This window comes from Neomonachus schauinslandi, chromosome 8, assembly GCF_002201575.2.
Source record: "Neomonachus schauinslandi chromosome 8, ASM220157v2, whole genome shotgun sequence".
NCBI classification, from domain to species: domain Eukaryota; kingdom Metazoa; phylum Chordata; class Mammalia; order Carnivora; family Phocidae; genus Neomonachus; species Neomonachus schauinslandi.
Window position 1 is genome coordinate 10,716,491 of NC_058410.1, and position 21,472 is coordinate 10,737,962.

Below are 21,472 nucleotides of genomic sequence, written 5' to 3' on the forward strand. Positions count from 1 at the left end.
CTTTTACAAATGAAGAAATCTACAGTCTTAAATTTTAATCATTAAGTTATAGTGTCTGGGTCATACTTTTTATTAGAATGCCACAGTATAAAAACTTCAATCAGAAAGGCTACAAAATGAATTATATTAAACTTCATATAATTTTGTTGTTTTGATGAGAACCTGGGTTTATAAGTAAATTCAAAAGTAAAACTGGTGATGGTGAATATCGTATACAAGGGATATGATAGGACAGTCAATAAAAATGTTGGGAGAAGTAAAATATATTAATCTATTTACAACTGGAAAGTAATATTCATTTCCTCTGTAATTTGTCCAGGTACCTTTTCACTAAGCTACCACTGCTAGCTAAATATGCTGGGCTTATTAAATGAGCACTTGCAGAAGTTCCCTATTTGGGATGTATAGTTTAAACATGAATAAACACAACTGTCTAAAAGAGCGGTCCTTAAAAAAAAAGATACTTCCAAAGTGTTCCCACTTGCAAAACACCACCTGACTCGCAACAACATACTGAATGTCATCTAATCAATCGGGATGAAAAAAGGCAGAGAATTCCCAGAAGTGTGTTTCCTATATTAATATAATTATTTATGCATGGTCCCCTTGATCCCTCTTTCCTCTCTGTGTATATGTATTATAGAGACAGAGGCAGAGAAAGAGAGTGAGAAATGTATCTGACTTAGGAGAATATCTTAAGTTATTTTACCCGATTCACCACTTTCAGTCTCGTCTCCCACCAAAGATGTGTTATCAGTCACAGCTGGTTATTCCTGGACAACCACTATGGTTCATATGGTTATCTGTCTCAGATATCTGAAAATCCTTTGCAAAATCTAAGGAGTTTATCTAAGGCAGACTTCACTGAAAGCAAAGTAGATTTCCATCTGAGCCTTTCCTTACATCTTCTTTTTCTTTTCTCTCTCTTCTTTTAAGTGATTTTACCACTCACTGATAATACCACAAGCTGGAAAGAGCAAGGAAAAGCAAACTCCAATCACTGCGGCCATTTATTTAGTTACATACACAACTCTGACAATAATGTTGGGAGCGCCAATTAGTATTACTTCGAATTACAACATATTTAATATAGTTTTCACATATACATGGTCTTCTGTTATGTGGTAAATAAAAATGGAGAATACAAGATCAAAACGAACGCAGAAGAATCCCAGTGGTATTCACACCAACATACTCCATCAGAAGAGGTCTGCAGTACTGGGAGGTCCAACAACGGAGTCACGGGCCAGGAGTCAATGAGATATAGTTTTAGCCAAGAGTCAGGGGCCATAATCACTGTGACTCTACAAAGTCTCTGCTCCAGGTCTCCTCATGCAGAGGTAGGGAAAGCTGAATCTCAGGAAGTTTGGTAGACTAGCAACCCTAACAGGCCCTGGCAGCTAAATGAGTTTCACAAGAGGAGGGGCAAACAAAGGGTAAGGACACTGACAGTTCATCAAGCACTTCTGTATAAGGCAAGTACTACACAAGACGTTTTATACAGGTGACATCTCATGGAATTCGGAGGCGTAAAGGTGAAGCATCTAGGCAATAAAACTAAACTGAAGTATGTGTGAATGTGCTTTGTGAACCATAATGTGCATATTTAGTACACTTTTTAAAATCTGATACCCCCAAAAGGGCCAGAGTTTTATCAAAGATGGCTAGAATTTTAATAACTTGTTTTCATCCCTGTAAAAGTAGAAAGTGCAAATTAAGTCAGAAAAAAAGTAGGAAAAATAAAATCCCTCATGAAGTCACTCAAGAAAGCCAGCAGAATCGCTCCTCTACCACCAGGTGTTCAGAAGAGTGTGGGGTAGTAGTGTGCTTCCCCCAACGTAAGGAGCACCACCAACACAGGGCAAAACCCCAGGTCAAGGCCTCGCACAGCGGGCGAACATCATCTCAATACAGCCATCACTCCTCTTCCCTTCTCAAATATCTCAAACCTCCACAGAACGGCAAAAACATTTCTGTGCCATTACACATGTTAAAAGTATGAATTTTGCAGATTTTATAGATGGTTCTCTGCAGATAAAACGAGAGGATACATTAAAGTATTTTAAATAACAAGCATTCTGAATACAGGTATGTCTTCTTGTTGATTTCTTACTGCTGAACCTGTTCCAGGAAAGAACACTAATAATAAGCTAATCCAAATTTTATTTTTATGTGATTCCTACATCTAACATAAAATCTGAAACATAGGAGGCAATCAATAAATGACTGGTAAATATAACTGAATTCTTCTGTGTAAAGTAAAATCTTGTGCATTAATCGAGGATGTCAACATTTAGGCCTGCAAGCTAAGAAAAAGCATAAATGTAGTAACTATGAAAAAGCAAAAACACTTGGGAAAATTTGAACATATTTGTATTTATCCAAGGACACTCATAATTTTAATCAAAACTGGCAGAACAGTATTTAAAAGAAAGAAGGTCTTAGGTTTGACACCTGAAGTTGGAGGACACTCAGGTGTGTTCTGCAGCAGGTGCAGGGAGACAGCTGCTATAATGGAAGGAACATTCACCGTGACTCCACCACCGTTGGCACCTTGAGTCAAGTTTCCTGCCCTTGTGGATTCTTTATTTTCACATCTGGGAATTAGAGCTTCAAAAAATCTGAATCAAATTACAAAAAAATACACACATTTTAATAACTTATTAATATTAAACCTTTGTTCTTTATGTAGGAAGTGAAATAACAGTGCTTTAAACACTGAAAAAAGAAAAGTGGGGGGGTTTGATTTAAAAAACAAAAAACAAACAAACAAAACAAAGAGAAAACTGTTCCGAGTTCGCGGTAATCTCCCTAAGGCCCTATTTCCTCTGCTGGGATTTAAATGTATCATAGAAACTCAAGGTATTCAAAGGGATAACCATTTCTACAAAATAAAAGAGAACATCTTTCAAACTAGCATGTGAAAACTAGGTTCCTCCCGCCCCCTCCCTCAGTCACATACCCTCAAAAGAGAAAAACAAACAAACAAGCAAAAACATTACATTTGTATACTAGGCTCATCAAAGCCTACACATACTCAAAGTAAGTGTCAGAAAAGGAGAAATCATAATGAGATAAATGAAATGAAGGAATGTTGCTCCAAAATGAATTGCAACAACAAGAACAAAGTCTAAATCATTCCAAAGCAAGCCAGACAAAGCAATATGAAGTAACCTGTCCCTACCCAAGGAAAGGAATAGATTAGGATATAAACTTACTGGACTAGCCTAAAAGCAAAGACAATGGGACGAGCCATGAATCCTAAGTGAATTACATCTAGTTTCATTTATTTTTGAGATTGTACTCCTGTCTTACTCCATGTTAGAGTTAGAAACACTCTGGTACAATCTGCTGAGCTGTTTATGCAAACTCTGCTCCAATATTCTTCAAATCATCTCCAAGAATTTACATGAAATATAAAGTTATAGCCACTGCTTTCATTCTTTCAACATCAGTCCTATTTATGGCAATGTTTTATCTCTTATATAAAGAACTATACAAAAAATAAGGCATTGGTAGCAAAAGATGAAATGTTTTCTTTTAGGAGTTGTAGAATTCAAGCAAATTTATTCAGGACTTGCTTTTTAATCTCATGACATCTCTGGGTATTCTCTTCTCCCTAAACCAATTCCCACCACCACTTCCCTGTGTTTGTCATCAATACCAACACACATCTCCTGGCCACTGAGCTTAAAAACCTTAAAAGCATCTATCATTCATCCCTCCCTTTATTTCAACGGTTTTCTCCCTCTGCATTCTCACTGCCAACACTTTTTAATAATCTGACTCAACCTCATTAGTGAGATAATACACTAACGTCTAAAGTTGTCTCTCTGCCTCCAGTGGTAATAAAGGCATTTTGAAAATAAAGGCTTTGCATAAATAAAAGGCAGGAACAATTCACTTGTCTTGGTAACCTGAAAGTACCAGACTTTCAAAAATAGAAGAAATGGGGTAGGATCTGGCTTTGAGCAGACAAAATAAACGTCAGGAACTCATGACTTTAAAGTTCATGTAACTCACACCTATGATATTCACGAAGACCCTTACTCTGGGCACAGCTATTCTCCTTTTGCTAGCAGTTTCCAGTGTTAGTTAACTGAAATTTTTACTTACATAAAACAAGACTTTAAGAAATGGTGTCTAATAAATTATTACACCTAATTATTATAATTTTGAAGCCAAATTTCCTCCAGATACAGATAATTACAAAAAACCAACTACAACCTTTTAGGGTCATTAGAAGGTGTTAACTGGATCACTGCACTTCTCAACTACCCATACCCATGAGAGAAATAAAGACTGATGAAGATCCCTACTTACATGAGAAATTTTGGGAAAAAAACAAAAAAGGATCAGCATCGGGGTATAAGTCTCAGATGGGGCAGGATACTGCTGTGCTCACTCATTCTGGCCTACTTTCAGAGAAGACATTTACCTGTGGATCAGGCACAGCTTCCGTGCCGCTGTCTCAGTGGACACCATTCTGTGCTTTGACAGAGATAGAAATAAAATAACAAGTAAAAGTAAGACTTGTAACATTACCACGCTACCCAGATCAAACCAGTGAGTCCCAAAGGCAGGAAGGAAGGTGGCAAGGAAGTAAGGAGGGACGGAGGGAGGGAGGAAGGAAGGAGGGAAAGAAAACACAAAATGTAGAAATGCAGGGGACATTTTTCATTTTCATGAAACTGACCTGGGTTCATCAAGAACAAATGGTGGTTTCCATGTCCTTCGGTTGTTAATATTTCCACTCGTGGTAAATTTCATTTTTTTAAATCTCAGTTTAAAAAGCACTCAGTTACTTTCTAGTACATAAATGTAAGCCTGGAGTGTCAGAAGTGAGTGGAGGCCTCAGAGAGAGACCATGAGGGTCTTCCTTCCACCAGCATGAAATTAAAACAAGTGCTGATTATTGTGGTTCAGAGAACCGTCTCCACCGGGTTCCCATTCATCTAGTGGGAAAAGGCATTAGACTTTGCATTACTAAGGAAAGATAGCATTGTCCTTCAGCTTCCTTATTTGTTTCTTATTCCTACCTCCCACTTTACCAGGTGGTCATAAAGACACCTGGTACATGTACTTCTCAACTTTCTACATGAACTTTTCTCCTTCTCCCGAAACTCCCCTATACTCAAAGACATCAGACTGCCAAACATCCCACAGTGGGGAGAGGAAGACCACTGCAGTCTCTGAGATGTTGTAGATCGAGTCCACAAGAAGGCCCTTGGCTCTCCCATGACCTGCATAATAAAGCTGTTGACTCAATCGGGCAACCCCAAATCCCTGAATACGTTCAAAAGCAAATGGCACCCAAAAATGGGAGGGAGACCATTACTGGAGCCATTCATGAGCCAGAACCTTAGCTGAGATTTAAGCCTGTTTGCCATTCAGTGTCATCATTAGCAAAACAGGTGTCCAGGTCAAAAAATATTACTTTCTCAGAATAAAGTCATCATTCCTTCCATACAAGTCATCCCAAGCTGCTCATTTTCTTTTTATGAAGAGAAAAAAAAAGGGGGGAGAAGTGAGATAAACTACTTCCAGCTAATCATTTTTATAATGATCTGATAATAGATATTCAACCATAATATTATTTACTATCATTCTGGTCTAATAACTAGGTACTATTTAAATGAAGAGAACTCTAGAAAACGAGCTATCAATAAGTGAATGCTAACGATTATGTATTTTAGAATGTTCTCACATGTACTGAACATGGACAAAACGCACAAATGTATGCACACAGATTCCACTATACATGACTACTCCTCCGAACACTTTAAAAATTCAAATGATAGCCTGATAATGAAATAAAGTGAAAAGACGCATACACCACAATTTAACATTGGATAAAATTTAGGTCCTGTGGAAAGAGACAACAATAGTACCTGACAGCTTTTTTTTTTCCCTTAAATAGAATGCATTATGAAGAAAAGTGGTTGAGAAAGCTTAGTCACTTTTTTGTAGCTTAAAGCTTTTTTTCCTCTCTTTTATTCCAGGCTTAAACAAAGTTCAGTGGGGCATTAAACTGCCTGTTTTAAATTACAGTCTGTATTTTAAAATAGAATGCATGCACGGCATGTTCCTGAAGCTAGGGGGTGGGAGTGTTATTCACGGAAAATTGAAGGCTTGTTGAGTCAATAATCTTCTTTCACACAGTAACAATTTTCAGCTAAAATTTCTTGACCCAAACAAAGGAAAACAAGACCATTCAGTTATTTTACAACAATTTAGGAAGGCAAAAGAAAAAGATGAGAAAGAGAGACACTTCTAAAATCCTACACTGTGAGGGAAGAATAAAAAATTTTGCTCTCTACATATATTTCCTCTCCTAAGCTGACAGTTAATATTAAAAATAGCTACTTCCAGTTCAAAAGAAAAATAAAAGCAATTAACCAGTCCACACATGTTACTATGAGCTCCTGCTGGTTATATATCTCTTATTACATAACACAGAGGTCTGCCTTCAGTTACCTACAAAGTGGAAATTTGTTAAGTAAAATCTATTTCCCACCTACCTTGGGTAATACAAAGTAAAACACACTCAACCCCTTACAAGGGCCAGGCCTGCATATTCTGGGGAAGCCCACTGACCTCTCCAGATACCAGTGAATAGGAGGGGCTCCTTGAAGAAAGGAGGAAGGAGGCCTTCTAGCTCAACATGCCAAGAACTGCCTTTTGTAGAAATAGCAGGTTCGAATGAGAAAAGGTACCTCTGAACAGCAGTCATTTGTTGGTCCTAGCATAAAAATTTACAATTAAAACCTGAAGGAGCCACACTGCTTGATAAACTCTCCTACCCGAGCCCCCACGTGAGAATTTCTCACACACTGCTTTGTGCGCTTTATTCTAAAGCCAAATGCTACTTTCTCCCCTTTGTGCGCAGAGACCGCCCCTCTGTCCGGGAGGCCCGTGTGCCCACGTGTGGTTCTGTGGCTATCTGCAGACAGACCTGGGAGTTGCATGCGCCCAGCCTGTAGGGCCACAGAGAAGGCTCCATAGCCTCACGCAGCTCATCTGAAGAGCTGCAAGCTGGTTCAAAACCTTCCCATCCCCAATTTGTTATGGCACAATCTGTAGGCTGACTTTTCTATCAGCCAGGGAATATCTGCATTTTTCATCCCTTACTTAATGAGCCTCATTTATCAACTATAGATCATAGTTATCCTTCTATTATCAAAACCAATATCCTGCAAATCAGTTATATTTCAGCCTCTCTTCATTTCCAATTTTGTCTAGTGTCTATTTTTTATAGTACTCCTTCATTAATTTTTTTAAGAATTGACAGTCCCATAAAATGGGTTGAAATTCATTTCCCCCATATTTTAAATGGAAATCTTCAGAATATGATGTGAAAAAGTTTGCAGTGGGTATGCTTAGTTAAAATGTTTTTAAAAGTTAAATGAATTTTTAAAAATAACATACTGCCACTAAGCAAATATCTCAGCCATAATAAATTTAGAATTATCCATTTATTTCAACAGGACTGAAGATCTCAATTTAGAAACACTTTGCACACAAACATTTCAGTTATTTAAAAGCAAACTCTGGTTCTTTTTAAATATTAATTTATTCAAACTTTCCATATATTTAGCCTGCTTTACCTGGACGAAATCCAAACTGGTGAGGTTTTACTGAGTATTCATTTACAGAACAAACATTTACGTGGAAGATTATTTTAAAAGAAGGAGAAACCTATTTTCCCACTTCCTACTACTTCTTACCTTGTTCAAGTTCAAGAATTATCCTCTATTTTCAAAATGACTACCAGTATCACAAAAATGCTCTAGGGGATAAAATTATAGAACATCACATCTTAAAGAAATAATCCATGTTAGAAAAAAACATTTGTCAAAGTCACTATCACTTTTCCTAAATTAGGACTTTCAAGTAAGGTCTTCACATGTTTCTCTCAACCTTAATCCAAAAAGAATTGATGTCTCTACATGGAGCAGGCCAGTTACTAAAATTACATTTGGGAATATGGTAAATCCTAGGTAAAAAACCCAACTATTATGTGTTCCATTTAAAACATTACCAAGATATCAAACTATCTCTGCACCTTTAGTTTTGAAACTATGCCACTGATTAACTGGATCTACAGATGCTCGACCTGACAAGGCACCATCCTTCAGAGACCCTCCTGCCCCCTCTCTACAACTTGTGTAACTCCCAAACTCAACGTACTCTACCAACATTTAGAGAACACTCATAAACCGCTTACGTGGTCAGCTGCACACAGGAATTCTCAATGCTTAAACACTGCGAACAAGTGCCAACCCAGATTAGATTTCTCTTTTATTAACTTATAATTTTTTAAATGTTCAGAATGATTTGAGAAGGGTCAAGCAACAGAAGACGGCTACATTCTTAACCTTTTACTGAAAACCATTTAAATCAAGTTCAAGATACAAATAAAAAAAGTTTTGGAAGAGTTCATTCAGCAGCCATACATCTAATTCTTACCTGGTACATTTCAACTTCTGCGAAAACCTGCCACCTAACAGGTTGAGATCATTTTAACAATTTGTATTTTAGGTAGGGTTGAAAACTTAATAAAAAGCGAAACCCAGTTAAAAAATGCTTCACCTAGCTTTTTCCAATAGTTTCCAATTGTTCATAGAAACTATATCAAATCCACACACTTAAAATGCCCCTATTAACATATCATCAATATTCATATATGCTTCCAAAGTGCATGACCTTTAACCACTATCCAACATAAGTGTCATTAAAGATTTAAAAAACAAACACACACAGAGTATTCTCTTCCAGGAAAGGCAAATCATTGCAGGCTCTGTTGCTAATACCTAACCCCCAAAAAATATCCTTGGTAATAACAGTTTTCCAACCATCCTCTTTCAGGCTTCCAATATCCTGTTTAACACCCTCTATTTCAAAGAACAACCAGCATTTACTACCTCCTTCCTTTCGCAAAGGGCCAAAAAACATGTATTTTATCTAAACCTCAATATTCCCTTCTAATTGCAAACTCAACAGAAGTACCATAAGCACTATTCTACAGGACATTTAGGGTTTTTTACTAAACTCTGAAAGATAAAATCCCTTTTTATGTCGATTTCTTTAGATATTTCCTATTTAAAGAAGAAGGGGTCAGAAGGAGGATTTTAATGACCTGATGGGCTTCTCAAAGGCTATTAGAATGTGACTGATCCTTTCTGTATCTTAGGTAAATAGCATAATGGACCTACTACCTGAAACACAAACTGGTGGCAGGCCTCTTGGAAGAACGAAACAGATTCGTGATTGCTATAACCCGAGGAAAACTAACGGCTCTTCAAATCCCTGGAGGAGAAAGCACTATGTGCTTAGATCAAGGAAGAAAATCAAACCTTTTGTTTGTTTACGTCCTTGTATACATGTTCATAAAGTATTTTATTAACAACATATCCAAGCCATATTTACTGAAATGATTATTGTTCCTGTCAATTTATTTATCTTTACAATTCAAAGAATGTTTTCATGCTACTAAGAATGTTTTTCCCACTACTTTTAGCTTAATTATCCAAAAGTGCCCACTTCTTCTATGGAAGCTTAAGGCTACCAGGTAAAATTCAAATGTCATCTTATAATAAAAGAAAATGTGTTGTTTTTTTTTTAAAGATTTTATTTATTTATTTGACAGAGAGATAGAGAGAGAGCACAAGTAGGCAGAGAGGCAGGCAGAGGGAGAGGGAGAAGCAGACTCTCCAATGAGCAAGGAGCCCGACATGGGTCTCGATCCCAGGACCCCGGGGTCATGACCTGAGCCGAAGGCAGCCGCTTAACCCACTGAGCCACCCAGGCGCCCCAAGAAAATGGTTTTGACAAAAACCCCACCCTGCTAATACAGATGGTGCACTCACATAATCCTTCAGTATCGGTAGCACTGCAGAACATAGGCTGTCTACTGCTATCAAGTCAATACCTTGGGAAAAAACCCCTTCAGCAAGGAAAAGAAAATTCTGATACTAGAGGAAGAATGTGTTTAAAAGTTTTTACATAAAGTCTACTAGGAAAATACTTGCTGAATAAGACATAATAAATATTCCGAAAAGATCCTCGTCTATTAATAGGGGAGTCAAGACAGCTATAAAAATAAATGTAATAAAAAGATCAACAGTGATAGCACAAGCAATGAAAATGTATCAAAAGACCCAACAAAAAAAGGTATATTAAATAATATTTGGGGAGCTATCTTAAAATAGAAATTGAGATATACTCAATGTTTTTAAGATAAAGAGTTAATAAGTTATAGCCTTTTTTTTTTTGGCCCTCCACAGTGTATTTTGCTTATTAAATGCTGGCTTCATTTCATATCAATAATAGAGGTAGAAAAAAATGCAGAATGTGCTTGAATTTTAAGTGATACTATTCCCAGGAGAGAGAGTTCTTCAAGCTACTTTTAATATCTGCTATATGCTAAGATTTGCTAAAAATGGTAATATCAAGAGTATGTAAGCTAATGTATCTCAATGGGGGAAAAGCTGTGTGATTAAGAGGTACAGCAATAAGTGGACATTATTAAGAAAGATCTGTTCTAAGCTTAGATTGGAGTGAATTAAGTGACAAGTAAATATCACTGGTCATGGCCCCAAGACAACAAGAGGACAAATATTAATTTATCAGTTATTTGCTTTACTGTGGATGATCTGAAGATCTAAGTCAGCTGGAACGTAACTGCTTTAGCTACTGAAGATCACCAAGAATTTAATGACATGCAAATACAGAGAGACACCAGTTCAAACAACGGTGAGTGGACAACTTACTGAGAATTCAAATTAAAGATCTAGCATAAAGACATTGGAAATATCTTGATTTCTTGTAATAGAAATTTAACCATGTAACAAACATGCTAAAGAAAATATCACATGTGTAGAAAATATTACAAAATCTATCTCAATATAATCAAAAAGATTAAGAAATAACTAGAGAAGCTTGCTTCTTCATAGTCACATACACAATAAATAAAGACTTAATAATCATACATTAGGATCACTATACCACATTTTTTCAAAGGTAAAGGTAACACCCACAATTTCCTTAGTTCCAAATTACAAACTAGAGGTTGCAAATATGATGGATTGTCTTTAGCTTTAAGTAAAAAGACAAAATTTATATCATTGACACTTGAATAAAAAACGCAGCATAAATCTACAAACTACCCAATAGGAAATTCAGATATAATACAGTTCCACGATACCTACAGTATCAAATTAACCAAGTTGGAGAACGAAAATATTTAATAGGAGTAACACTAAAAACATATTGATATTAGAGCCAAGTAGAATACCAACAAATTTCCCCCCCCAAATTGCGATTACCTTAATTGTATATAACAACATACTGATGCAGCATCCACAAAGCTAAAAATATATCGGTAAACCCTGTACAGAAACGTTTTACACAAATGAAGCCTGTTGAAAGAAAAGTGTCTTGCTAAAATTCCCATTTAAATAAAGCCAATTTTCACCTTCACAGATTAGCAGCAGGGGCAGGGGGTGCGTCAGGTACACTAGCTGATCTGCAGTTTGTTCTTTATCCAGTAACTGATACGTCCATATACTCACCCCAAAACCTGGAAATTTGGCTCTCTAAAAAAATACTGAAATGTCACTGAGTCAATCGGCATCTTATTTATCTGCGAGAGTTACAAAAACAGAAAGAAAAATACCAATTGGGGCGTTTCTTTTTTTTTTATTAGCTCTTAAGAAAATTTATGTGTTGCACAACCTTAGATCCTCTTGGGAATTAGGCACGGTAAGGGTTAAGGAAGAAAGCAATCCATTATATGTATACTAACTGAACAATTCAGAAAAACGTGAACTACTGATGAATATATCGGTTCGCTTCCTAAAATGCTTTTAGCCTGCTTTTCAATAATCAACTTAAGAAGCACCATCCCAGAGCAGAACTCTTCAGCTTTCTGGGACGACCGCACTTCACTCCTTCCCTAACAACTGTGCTGTAGAGCTAGCTGAATCTCAAGCACCCATTTCAGTGCAGAGCCATGAAAAGAAGCATAGCCTGGTGAAGTTCAAGGGCATATGAGGAAAGCACCACACCACAAATTTTTCTTATAGCTACATAAAAAAATCTATCAATTTATAACAAATGTTTCAACATGTGTAGCAGCACACTTCATCAGCCAAAGGCACACCTACAAAGTTGGGTTTCTCTAAAAACAACAAAATTCTGGTGTCCATTTAAATTTCCTAAAACCACAAGCCAATTTCCAAGTATGCAGCAAATGTTACATTTATCAACAGTGCTCACCTGCACACGCGCACACACAAACTACACACTTACCAAGCTGTGAATCATCCACTGAAGAAAAAAGCGTAGAGCACAAAATGCAGACTCTATCACCTCTTTCATTCCTTCAAAAACCAAATAACTAGACAATAAATACTCCAAGGTGACTACAAAATGACCACAATAAATTTCACCCACCACAGAAATAAAAGCTAAAAAATTAGGATGTCAAAAACATGTGCATCAGCTTCGAAGATACTATACACCCTGTAACCATGACTTACCTTCTTCTCTAAGGCTACATGTAACTTAAAAATGGGTACGCTATGCATGCCAAACGTCATGTAGAACATTCATTACACAGGCTGGTTCTCAAATGTTTAGCAGTAATATAATAAATCTTAATGTAAAATATTTGAAACTCAAATTAAAATCATGACTAGCCCGAACTCCCATCTTAAATGAAACTTAATAAAGATTAAGGAATAATAATAATTTTTCAAATCACAATATTTTAACAAGAACATAAATATAAAAATTTATTTGCACAGATGTATTCTTTTAGTTTATAAGGAAAAACCTCATTTAAATTAGGCTGCTCATTAAAAAAAACAGATGAACTATTTATGGGCCTCAACATGATTCCCTAGAATGTAGCCACTACTCTAATCAATATATACCCCAATCACCACACAGTATTTGCTGGTGGAAATACTTATAAGCTGCTTTTGTCAAATTTAAAGGAAAATACTTTCTTTTAGGTAGAAATGGATTGGGTGATTTCTCATTACATAAAGTCCCAGAAGATAGTCAAACTACCACCGGATGCTTTATCTCATTCATCGCTGATATCCTTTGCCAAGTGGTAATTTCTTTACGTTTAACTCTTATATCGGACACCATTGTTCTGTATCACTACCAGAAAGCAACAGGGTAAGCAAAGAACAACTGTACAACAGAAACACCTTTCTGCCACAAAACCCATCCGCTGAATAAACCTTCCAACTGGACTAAGAGATACCTACAAATGAAAGAGACTTATCCAAGACCACACAGCTCTTGAGAAGACAGCCCTAAAAAAATTAATAAATCACAAATATATCTGAAATCTAGAAACTTCTCCCCCAAGTCTTAATATAAAGTAGAACAAACAAAAACAAGAGCTCTTTTAAAAAAATTTTAACTCATTACATTTCCAAATCAGCACATTAATGTCTTACTGGTAAACTTGATGGTCTTTCTTGTTGTATTAAGTTCAAGTCTTCATGGTTAGGTTTTCCAGGAGCCAAAGGAGGTTGAGACCTAGTTCCATAGCCTTCCTGAGACATGTCCTAAACAAACACAAATATAAAGCACTTCATAAATATCTCAATGAGTTGTAACCAAAACAAAGCAAGGCTTATCACAAACTATCAACTGATATTACATATAAGCAGACATATAAATATGTTATAGCTATCATTTAACACTTTATCGAAAGTAGAAACAAAAGACAAAGCAGTGAATCATCAAGAGCAAAAACATGTATCTTTTTATTTTAAATATATATATATATGTATATACACACACACACACCTAAATTTATTATGAGACCATACAAACTAAACACCATATTTGAGTTTTGCAGGAAGGTTAACAGTGAAAGATGGGTAAGAAGGTCAGCTACGATCAAACTCTCTTTTAAACCAGAGCAAACCAAAAGCTCGTATTATTGCTTAATTCTGATTTTGGTTGAGCTGCCTTTAATATTACCTTGAAAATGTTAAAATAATTAATGAAAACTTTATTAACAACTGACTTTTAGTATGTCCTCTCGATAACCCACAAAACAACATAGTTATTAAGCTCAGAGTATCCTGGGGTTTCTACAAAACCAATAAACCTTCATGTATAGAATTCCCTATGTTCACGTGGCATAGTTTCCAGAGAACCACAATAAAGAATAAAACAGCAGTAGGGAAACAAAACACACCCAAAAAACCTGCTGAGGTATGAGAAACTTATCATTAACATGGCCTTTCTGGCATCCTGTTGAACACTTTTCCAGGAGGTATTCTGCATGGCTTCAGTATTATGCTGAAATACTATTATATAAACCAAATACCACACCACACCAAACTTACTATATACCCAATCTCTAGCTGTTTAACTATGTACGCTCAGCTACTAAACATTCTACCACCATTTACACCCAAAGTCAAACAGCAGGACAGAATATAAAATACTTATTATAGCATGTCTTAATTGGCACTGAAAGTTGAAGAACCAGTTTCTGAGTGGAGAGAAAAAAAGAATAGAAAATATCACTTAAAAACAAAATTCTCTCCGTTTCCCTTGCCAGTGTTTAAAGTATTAAAGAAACACTACATACAGGTTCTACTTCTCCTGTTAAATTCTCAAAATATTACTTTAAAAATTAATGTTTATTAGTTGAAGCCCTATAAAAAGCTTCTACTGCCCCACCCCTTTCTCACACAGTATACACTTAAAATTACATGGCTTCTTAAGCCAAGAAACTTTGGACCAATAGCTAGTACTATAAAATACACAAACTGCACAAACTAGATTTAACTAGCCAAGTGCTGGTTTTAAACAGGCTCTGTAATAAAGGGCATGCCAACAACACAGCATTTCCCAAGCAACCCTTCTACCCTTTAAATAAAGCTACACACACACACACACACACACAGAGTTCATCAAAATATCTAACCTCTAAAAGGAATGCATAATGCCTAGTCAGTACTATGCTTTTTTAAGAGAGTTAAAGCCCAGTTGTCCAGGTTTTAATCTGGTAACAGTTAGGTGAGGCCTCAGTGAGCACATGCAATCCAGGACACCCAAAAGGGTAGCGCTTCAATCTGGCTGCCAGCAGAGGATAACAATTAGGCTGTGGGGGACAAAAGCCGAGGCTGAAAGATTATTATCACTCTCACTGCCCCCCTGCCCTGAGCACCATAGCTTCCGGATCCCAGACCTCCACTTGTCACACAGACTTCCTGCTGGGTGCCCTGCAGGTTCCTTTAGATTAACAGTGAGGATTTCAAATCAAGTAGGGCACAAGGCCTCCATTCAGGGCCTTCACCCTGGTACAAAAAAAAAAAAACCAACAACCCACAAAGGTGCTGGACAGTCTCACAATGGGCAAACAAATGAGCAGACCCCTGCTAGTTCCTCAAATACACGCGTGTGCGCACACAGAGTTTATGGGCAGTGCTCAGACACTTTTTTTTTTAGTAAACGTCGGTTAAGAAACAGGAACAGACTCTCATGCCCTCTGCTTATTAGCCTTTTAAATGTTTTTTATTTTCTCTTTGTAGCTAAATGAACTGATTTTTAAAAGAGCTGAAAGAGACCATTACAACTATAATGAATACACATTTCAATTTAGATACTGTCCCCTCTAAAATAAGCAACACTGAACTAATAGACTATGAAAGCTATCAGAAAATTTTACTATGGCTTTACATTTCACATTTTAAGGTTTTAAAAGTTCAAAATAATTAGATTCTACCAAAGTCTCCAACACTATTCCTAACCACAAGAGGTTTTCAATTATTAAATTCAGTTGGAAATAAAACTGAAACAAAATTTAGTGAGAATTGCTGAAACGAGAACTTCTTCTAGCCTCAATTTATGTTGAAACATAAGGATTAATTTAACTGAGAAACATCCAGAAAAGGTACCAAGTTTTAACCTAACACAATCATCATCCATACATAATTCACACAGGGGCTATAAAGTCTACATCTGGAAGCTTTAATAGAGATAGAAAGCTTATATTCTGTAACTAACCGGAGCTTTTTCCCCCCTTCAGATCTATATTTATTTTCTAGTATGTACTTATTTTCACCTCAAGAAGAGTAGTAGTAATGAGTAATTTAATAGACAGTAAGAATGCAATGTCAGTCTCAGAAAATAAAGAGTATGTTCAGCATCACATTTTATAGACAAGTGACAAGACACAGCCTTACATTCTTAACACATCGTTGCCATCTTTGGTTATTTACAAGTTGCAACTAGTGCGCACTGGTGGGTATACCCGTTTACACGCACACGATCACTGCACTCCGCCACTGCACATACACAAAGCCGTGGCTATTTAAGAGAGACTCTCAGTGTGATAATTCTGCAATACAAAAGAACCACAAGTGGGGAATGTGGTTTACCCCTTCTCAGTTCTTTATCAATATTAGTTTTCTTCATCTCACCCACAGACTTTGAACCATTGATGGAGTCTGGTTTTAACCTTCTTTATGTTATGAGTCAAAGGTAAAGGGAGACTGACTCAGAAAACAACAAAGGTGTGAAAAGAGCTCGGGGTAGGGGCATGTACACATCTGCTTCAGAAGTTTTCACCTAGGTGTTTCTTTTAGCAGACATGGTATTCGTCTACTGAACGCCCAGTACAGAACCCTCCTTTTGCTGGGCGCTTCACATCCCACAGCGCGGAGCCTGAGCCAGAAACACTTGTGTCCCACTCGTATCATAAGGTAGGGTCAGACCAAAACTGTCACGCAGGTCTACTGTCAAGGCCTAGAGCCTAAGTGCTTCTGTTTTATGATGAAGTGAATTAAGTACTAATGGCAACACCAGACTCTAAAGAAAATGTAGAATAAAATGTCAAGGACACTTTTTAAGAAAAAATAAAAAGGGAAGATATTCCCATGGTGTGAGTTCGAAAGATACAAAGCGATAAACACTGAAGAGAGCGGCCACCTCCTTCCCAGGATGCCCTCCAGAAGGACTGCTGTGCACAAGCTGTTATTTCTCTTTCCACAACTGCGCAGGGCGTCGCCAAGTACAAACGTGAATTCAAATCCTTTTTCCTTTAAACACAGTGGGGCATATTTCCTGTACACAGAGTATTTTTTTGGTCCCTTAACAATGTATTGTGGAGCTCAGTCCATACCTGCACTTGAGAATCTATTCTTTTCTTAACGCTACATAGTACTGCATTATTGTCAGTACTCTGACTTATTTAACCAGTCCCCTCCTGATGGACATTTAGGTTGTTCCCAGTCTTTCCCTACCTCATGCAGCACCATAATAAAATCTGTGTGCAGTCACCTTCATGTGATATTTCTCTGGAGCATAAATCTCCACAAGGAGAATTTCTGCCAAAGGGTTGATACGTGTAAAATTTTGACGGAGTCTAGCAAAGTGCCCTTAACGAAAGGAGCATCAGTCTATACTCAAGTCCATCATTTTGGAATAGAATGAAGCTTCACTAAAAGTTTACCTTAGCATCTCAATATGCCTAACTGCATTATAAAAAGCAGGAAATCCAGAGTAGGGGGGGGGTGGGAGGAGGGTTGGTAGTAACAAAAAAGAAAACAACACACAGACTACAAACCAAAGGAAGACAGGGAGCAGATGCGGTGAAGAGCACCTCAGTTCAAGACTCACAAACGGTACTGAGGGGCCGGGGAGGGTGAAGTCCAGAAGCCAGTAAAACACCATTTAGAACACACAGTGATTTTCAGGTTACTTAAGAAAAGTTTTTCCAATAATCACACGAAGTACAGATGTGCTACAAAGAATACACTTACTACTCTTGTAATGAATGATGAGGACCTGAATGGCCTCATAACATCCTTCAATATCTAGGTCAGAATAAACATCTTGCTCCTTTCTTCTCCCTGCTTTGGAAACTCCCATCATCAGTTCCAACAACTGACGGGGAAAAGAAGTGGTCCTGGTACATAAGACACTGTAGTTGGACGGGAGAAGGATGGCGTCACCGCCACAGAGAAAATGCCCCAAGGCCACACGGGGTTGCCAGTCATGTAAAATCATTACTCTGATCAAGAAACTTAGCATGCTACTGACCTCCCCAGCTTTAGTTTGTAGATAAATAAATGTAAACTATCCTTTCCAAAAGGAAAGCAATATAAATCTATAAAATATTCAGAATGGCACAATCACTTCCTTGCCTTCTCAGGAATGCCCTAACGGAAATGTTATTAACGAAGACAGCTGACATTTGCAGGCAGGGCTCTGTGATGCACCCCATGCACGGTCCACCTTTACCATAGTCCCGTGACGTAGTCCCTGGCATCATCTTGCTAAATTTTACCACGAGGAAGCAAAAGCTTAAATGACGTGCATGGCTAATGTCTAAGTACTGCTAGTATCTCAGTGTGATGGGCAAATCTTCAATTCTATCCTAACTACTCTGGAGACCACCAGAAGCCTCAAACACTATTACATAACAAGGATATAATGTAATTATAACTTTTAAAAGGTATTACCCTAGTCTTCCATATATTCTCCTAAATTCCCCTTTCAGAAATTATGAATCTTGCATATTTTACACATGGGGTATTTCCAAAATATTCAATTATAGTGTTGTGAATCAATAAGAAATACTAACATTGAAAACTCCCACAAATTTGAATATAAAACTACTCTCTCTACCACTTGTTATCATTGAATAGTTTTATTTAAAGTCCACAGGCTGACAGAAAGCAATATAAAGAGACCCAGCCTTCCCAAGGCTCCTCTGCTGGTTCCACTCTTTCTGCCCGTCCCCCAAAAACTGGTGTCCCTCAGAGCTTTTCCCCAAAGATTCCATGCACTTTGATCTGTGGATAGTGACAATTCCCAAATCTCGATTTCAAGTCCCACATATTTGAACTGCACTATAAACATCTCGACTTGAGGGTAAAGTCCCTTACACACATCATGCCAGGGAAGGACTCTCCTCCCTCTTCCTCCCCCAATCTGCTCTTCCTCCTTCGGCTTGCCACCTGGTTGAAGGCCTCCCCCTCCCCAGGGGACTTCTCAGACCTTTTTCTCTTTCACCATTCATACACTTCTGACACATCACCAAACCCCAAGTCACCGCAAGTCCACCCTCTTTTGTCTTTCCCCCAACTGCCAGGCCTCTACTTGGGCCGCTTTTCACAACAGCCTCTTGCCCACCATGTCGGCAGAGCGGACTTGCTAAAACACAAATGGTCACAGTGTCCTCCTGCTTGGAAAGGGCTTCCTACTGGGGTGCCTGGGCGGCTCGGCCAGTTGAGCAGCCGACTCTTGGTTTGGTCCTGATCTCAGGGTCGTGGGATCCAGCCCCGTGTTGGGCTCTGTGCTCAGCAGGGAGTCTGCTTAAGATTCTCTCCCTTTACCCCATCCTTTGCCCCCACTCTCATTGGTGTTCTTGCTCTCTGAAATAAATAAATCTTAAAAAAAAAAAAGGCCTCCTCCTCAGTGCCTACAGAATGAAATCCACAGTCCGGTTTGGTGCCAAAGAGTTGGGCAAAGAGCCTCCAGCTACCATCCCAGCTGCACCTGGGTCTTCCCCGGGGCCCACTGCAAGTCCGCACGCCTCCCACTGACTGCTCCCGAGCTCCAGCGGTGCCCCGCGTCTGCAGGCACAGCTCTCTCGGTCTGTCTTGGTCCCGAGTGGATGCCTTTCCTTCTGTGTCTGCAAAGCATCTGGCTGTCCTCAAGATCCTGCTAAACATGAACTCCACCATGCCCCCAAACAACTACCCCACACCAACTTCAGATGTACTCCTCTTAAAGAATTTACAATGCTGGGGACGCCAGGGTGGCACAGTCGGTTAAGCATCCAATTCTTGATTTTGGCTCAGGTCATGATCTCAGGATTGTGAGACCGAGTTTCAGGTCAGGCTCTGTTGAGTGTGGAGCCTGCTTAAGATTCTCTCTCTCCCTCTCCCTCTGCCCCTTCCCCCCACCCCACTCCTGCACATCCTCTCTCTCTCAAAATAAATATTTTTTAAAAACAGAGTTTACAATGCTGTATTTCAGCTATTTGTTTGTGTATCTCCCGAACTGGACTCTTACTTCCTCTTGGGCTCCCAGTACCAAGCACGAACAGGTACTCAATAAGAGGCTGGTGAATGATTGACTCAACGGCTTTGAAAAGCTTACACTCAGAATTAGACACAGCAATACAAAAATAAATGTAGGAGGACAGATACATAAAACTGAACAAAACTTGGGCTCATGTCCAAGAATATTTATCACGTTAACAGCCACACTGCCTGGTAGCAGCGTGCTACAAAACACATTTTGCTGTTTGTTACTGGCAGTCTTGAATATAGTAAAAAAATAATAATAAAAATTGAGAGAGAGGGGAAAAGACTATGGCAAGCATCAGTGGTGCCATCAAAAAAGAAACAAAAATCAAGACATTTTATACCTCCTAATGAACAAACCAGCAATGAAATATTCTTGCCAAAAAAAGAATGATAATGAGTTTGATAAAGCCTGTATATCTAAAAACCAATTTATAGGAAATAAAAAGGACTGAAGAACACACTAAACCATAGCAAATCAATCAGCAAATCTCAAACTGTGGGAATCTCTACTAGACAAATGACCTACTTTCTTCAACAAATAAGTTGCAATAGTAAAAAGAAAAGGAGAGGAAAAGAGAGAGATGGAGACAGGGGGAAATCCTAGACATGAGAAGGTATCAACCAATTCTAAGACTGGATTTTACTTGGACCTTGATTCAAACTACCCTGCAATGTAAATTAAACATTTATTCCATTTATGAGGCTACTAGAAATTTGGATAATTGGTATGAAAATTTATGTTTTGAATGTGATAACTGTATTATGTTTATGTTTACTTTTTAAAGCCCTTTATCTTTTAGAGATATATAATAAAATATTGACAGATTAAATGATATGATGTCTGGGACTTACTCTGAAATAACATTGAGGCTTGGGGTTGGGAGGTGAGGGAAGAGAGTGTGGATGCAAGAAGACTGGCCCTACAACTACTGAAAGCTGAGTGATGTGTGTACAGGGCTCCTGTCTAGTTCTGTTTATGTTTGAAATTTTCCATTTAAATGAAAATGGAGTTAGCAATATTAAAGACAAATTCAGAAATCCAGAGGGGGCTGAGGCTGTGGGGCTGACTGCAGCTTTCACCTAAAAGACTATAAGAACTTCCTAATTGGTCCCTTGCCATCAATACCCTTTCCCCCAAGAAAACCCATTAAACATAGATCATTTAATCTTTCAGTTTCTTAACCACCCCCCACACCATTCCATCTTTAACATGTATGCTGTACTACTCAATCCTAATGCTCAGCTGTCTTTTTTTTTTAATCCCTCCATAATTTTAACCAAGTTAACCTGGTCAGTGTCATTTTCCCTAGCGGCCCCAATTGCTGACTCAGCGATCCTTTCTCAATCTCATTCCTTGATCAAGCTGTCCTGATCCTGATCAGCTCCAG

At 38.1% G+C, this 21,472-nt stretch overlaps 1 protein-coding gene across 1 annotated transcript in view; it reads right to left on the bottom strand.

The window, feature by feature from the left end:
• The window catches only part of ARID1B (AT-rich interaction domain 1B), a 440,657-nt gene that overhangs the window by 267,759 nt on the left and 151,426 nt on the right, over positions 1-21,472 (bottom strand). Inside the window, exon 4 of the mRNA XM_044917512.1 lies at positions 13,479-13,589. Within this exon, the coding sequence (XP_044773447.1) occupies positions 13,479-13,589 (111 nt within the window). The remainder of the gene's footprint in view (positions 1-13,478; positions 13,590-21,472) is intronic.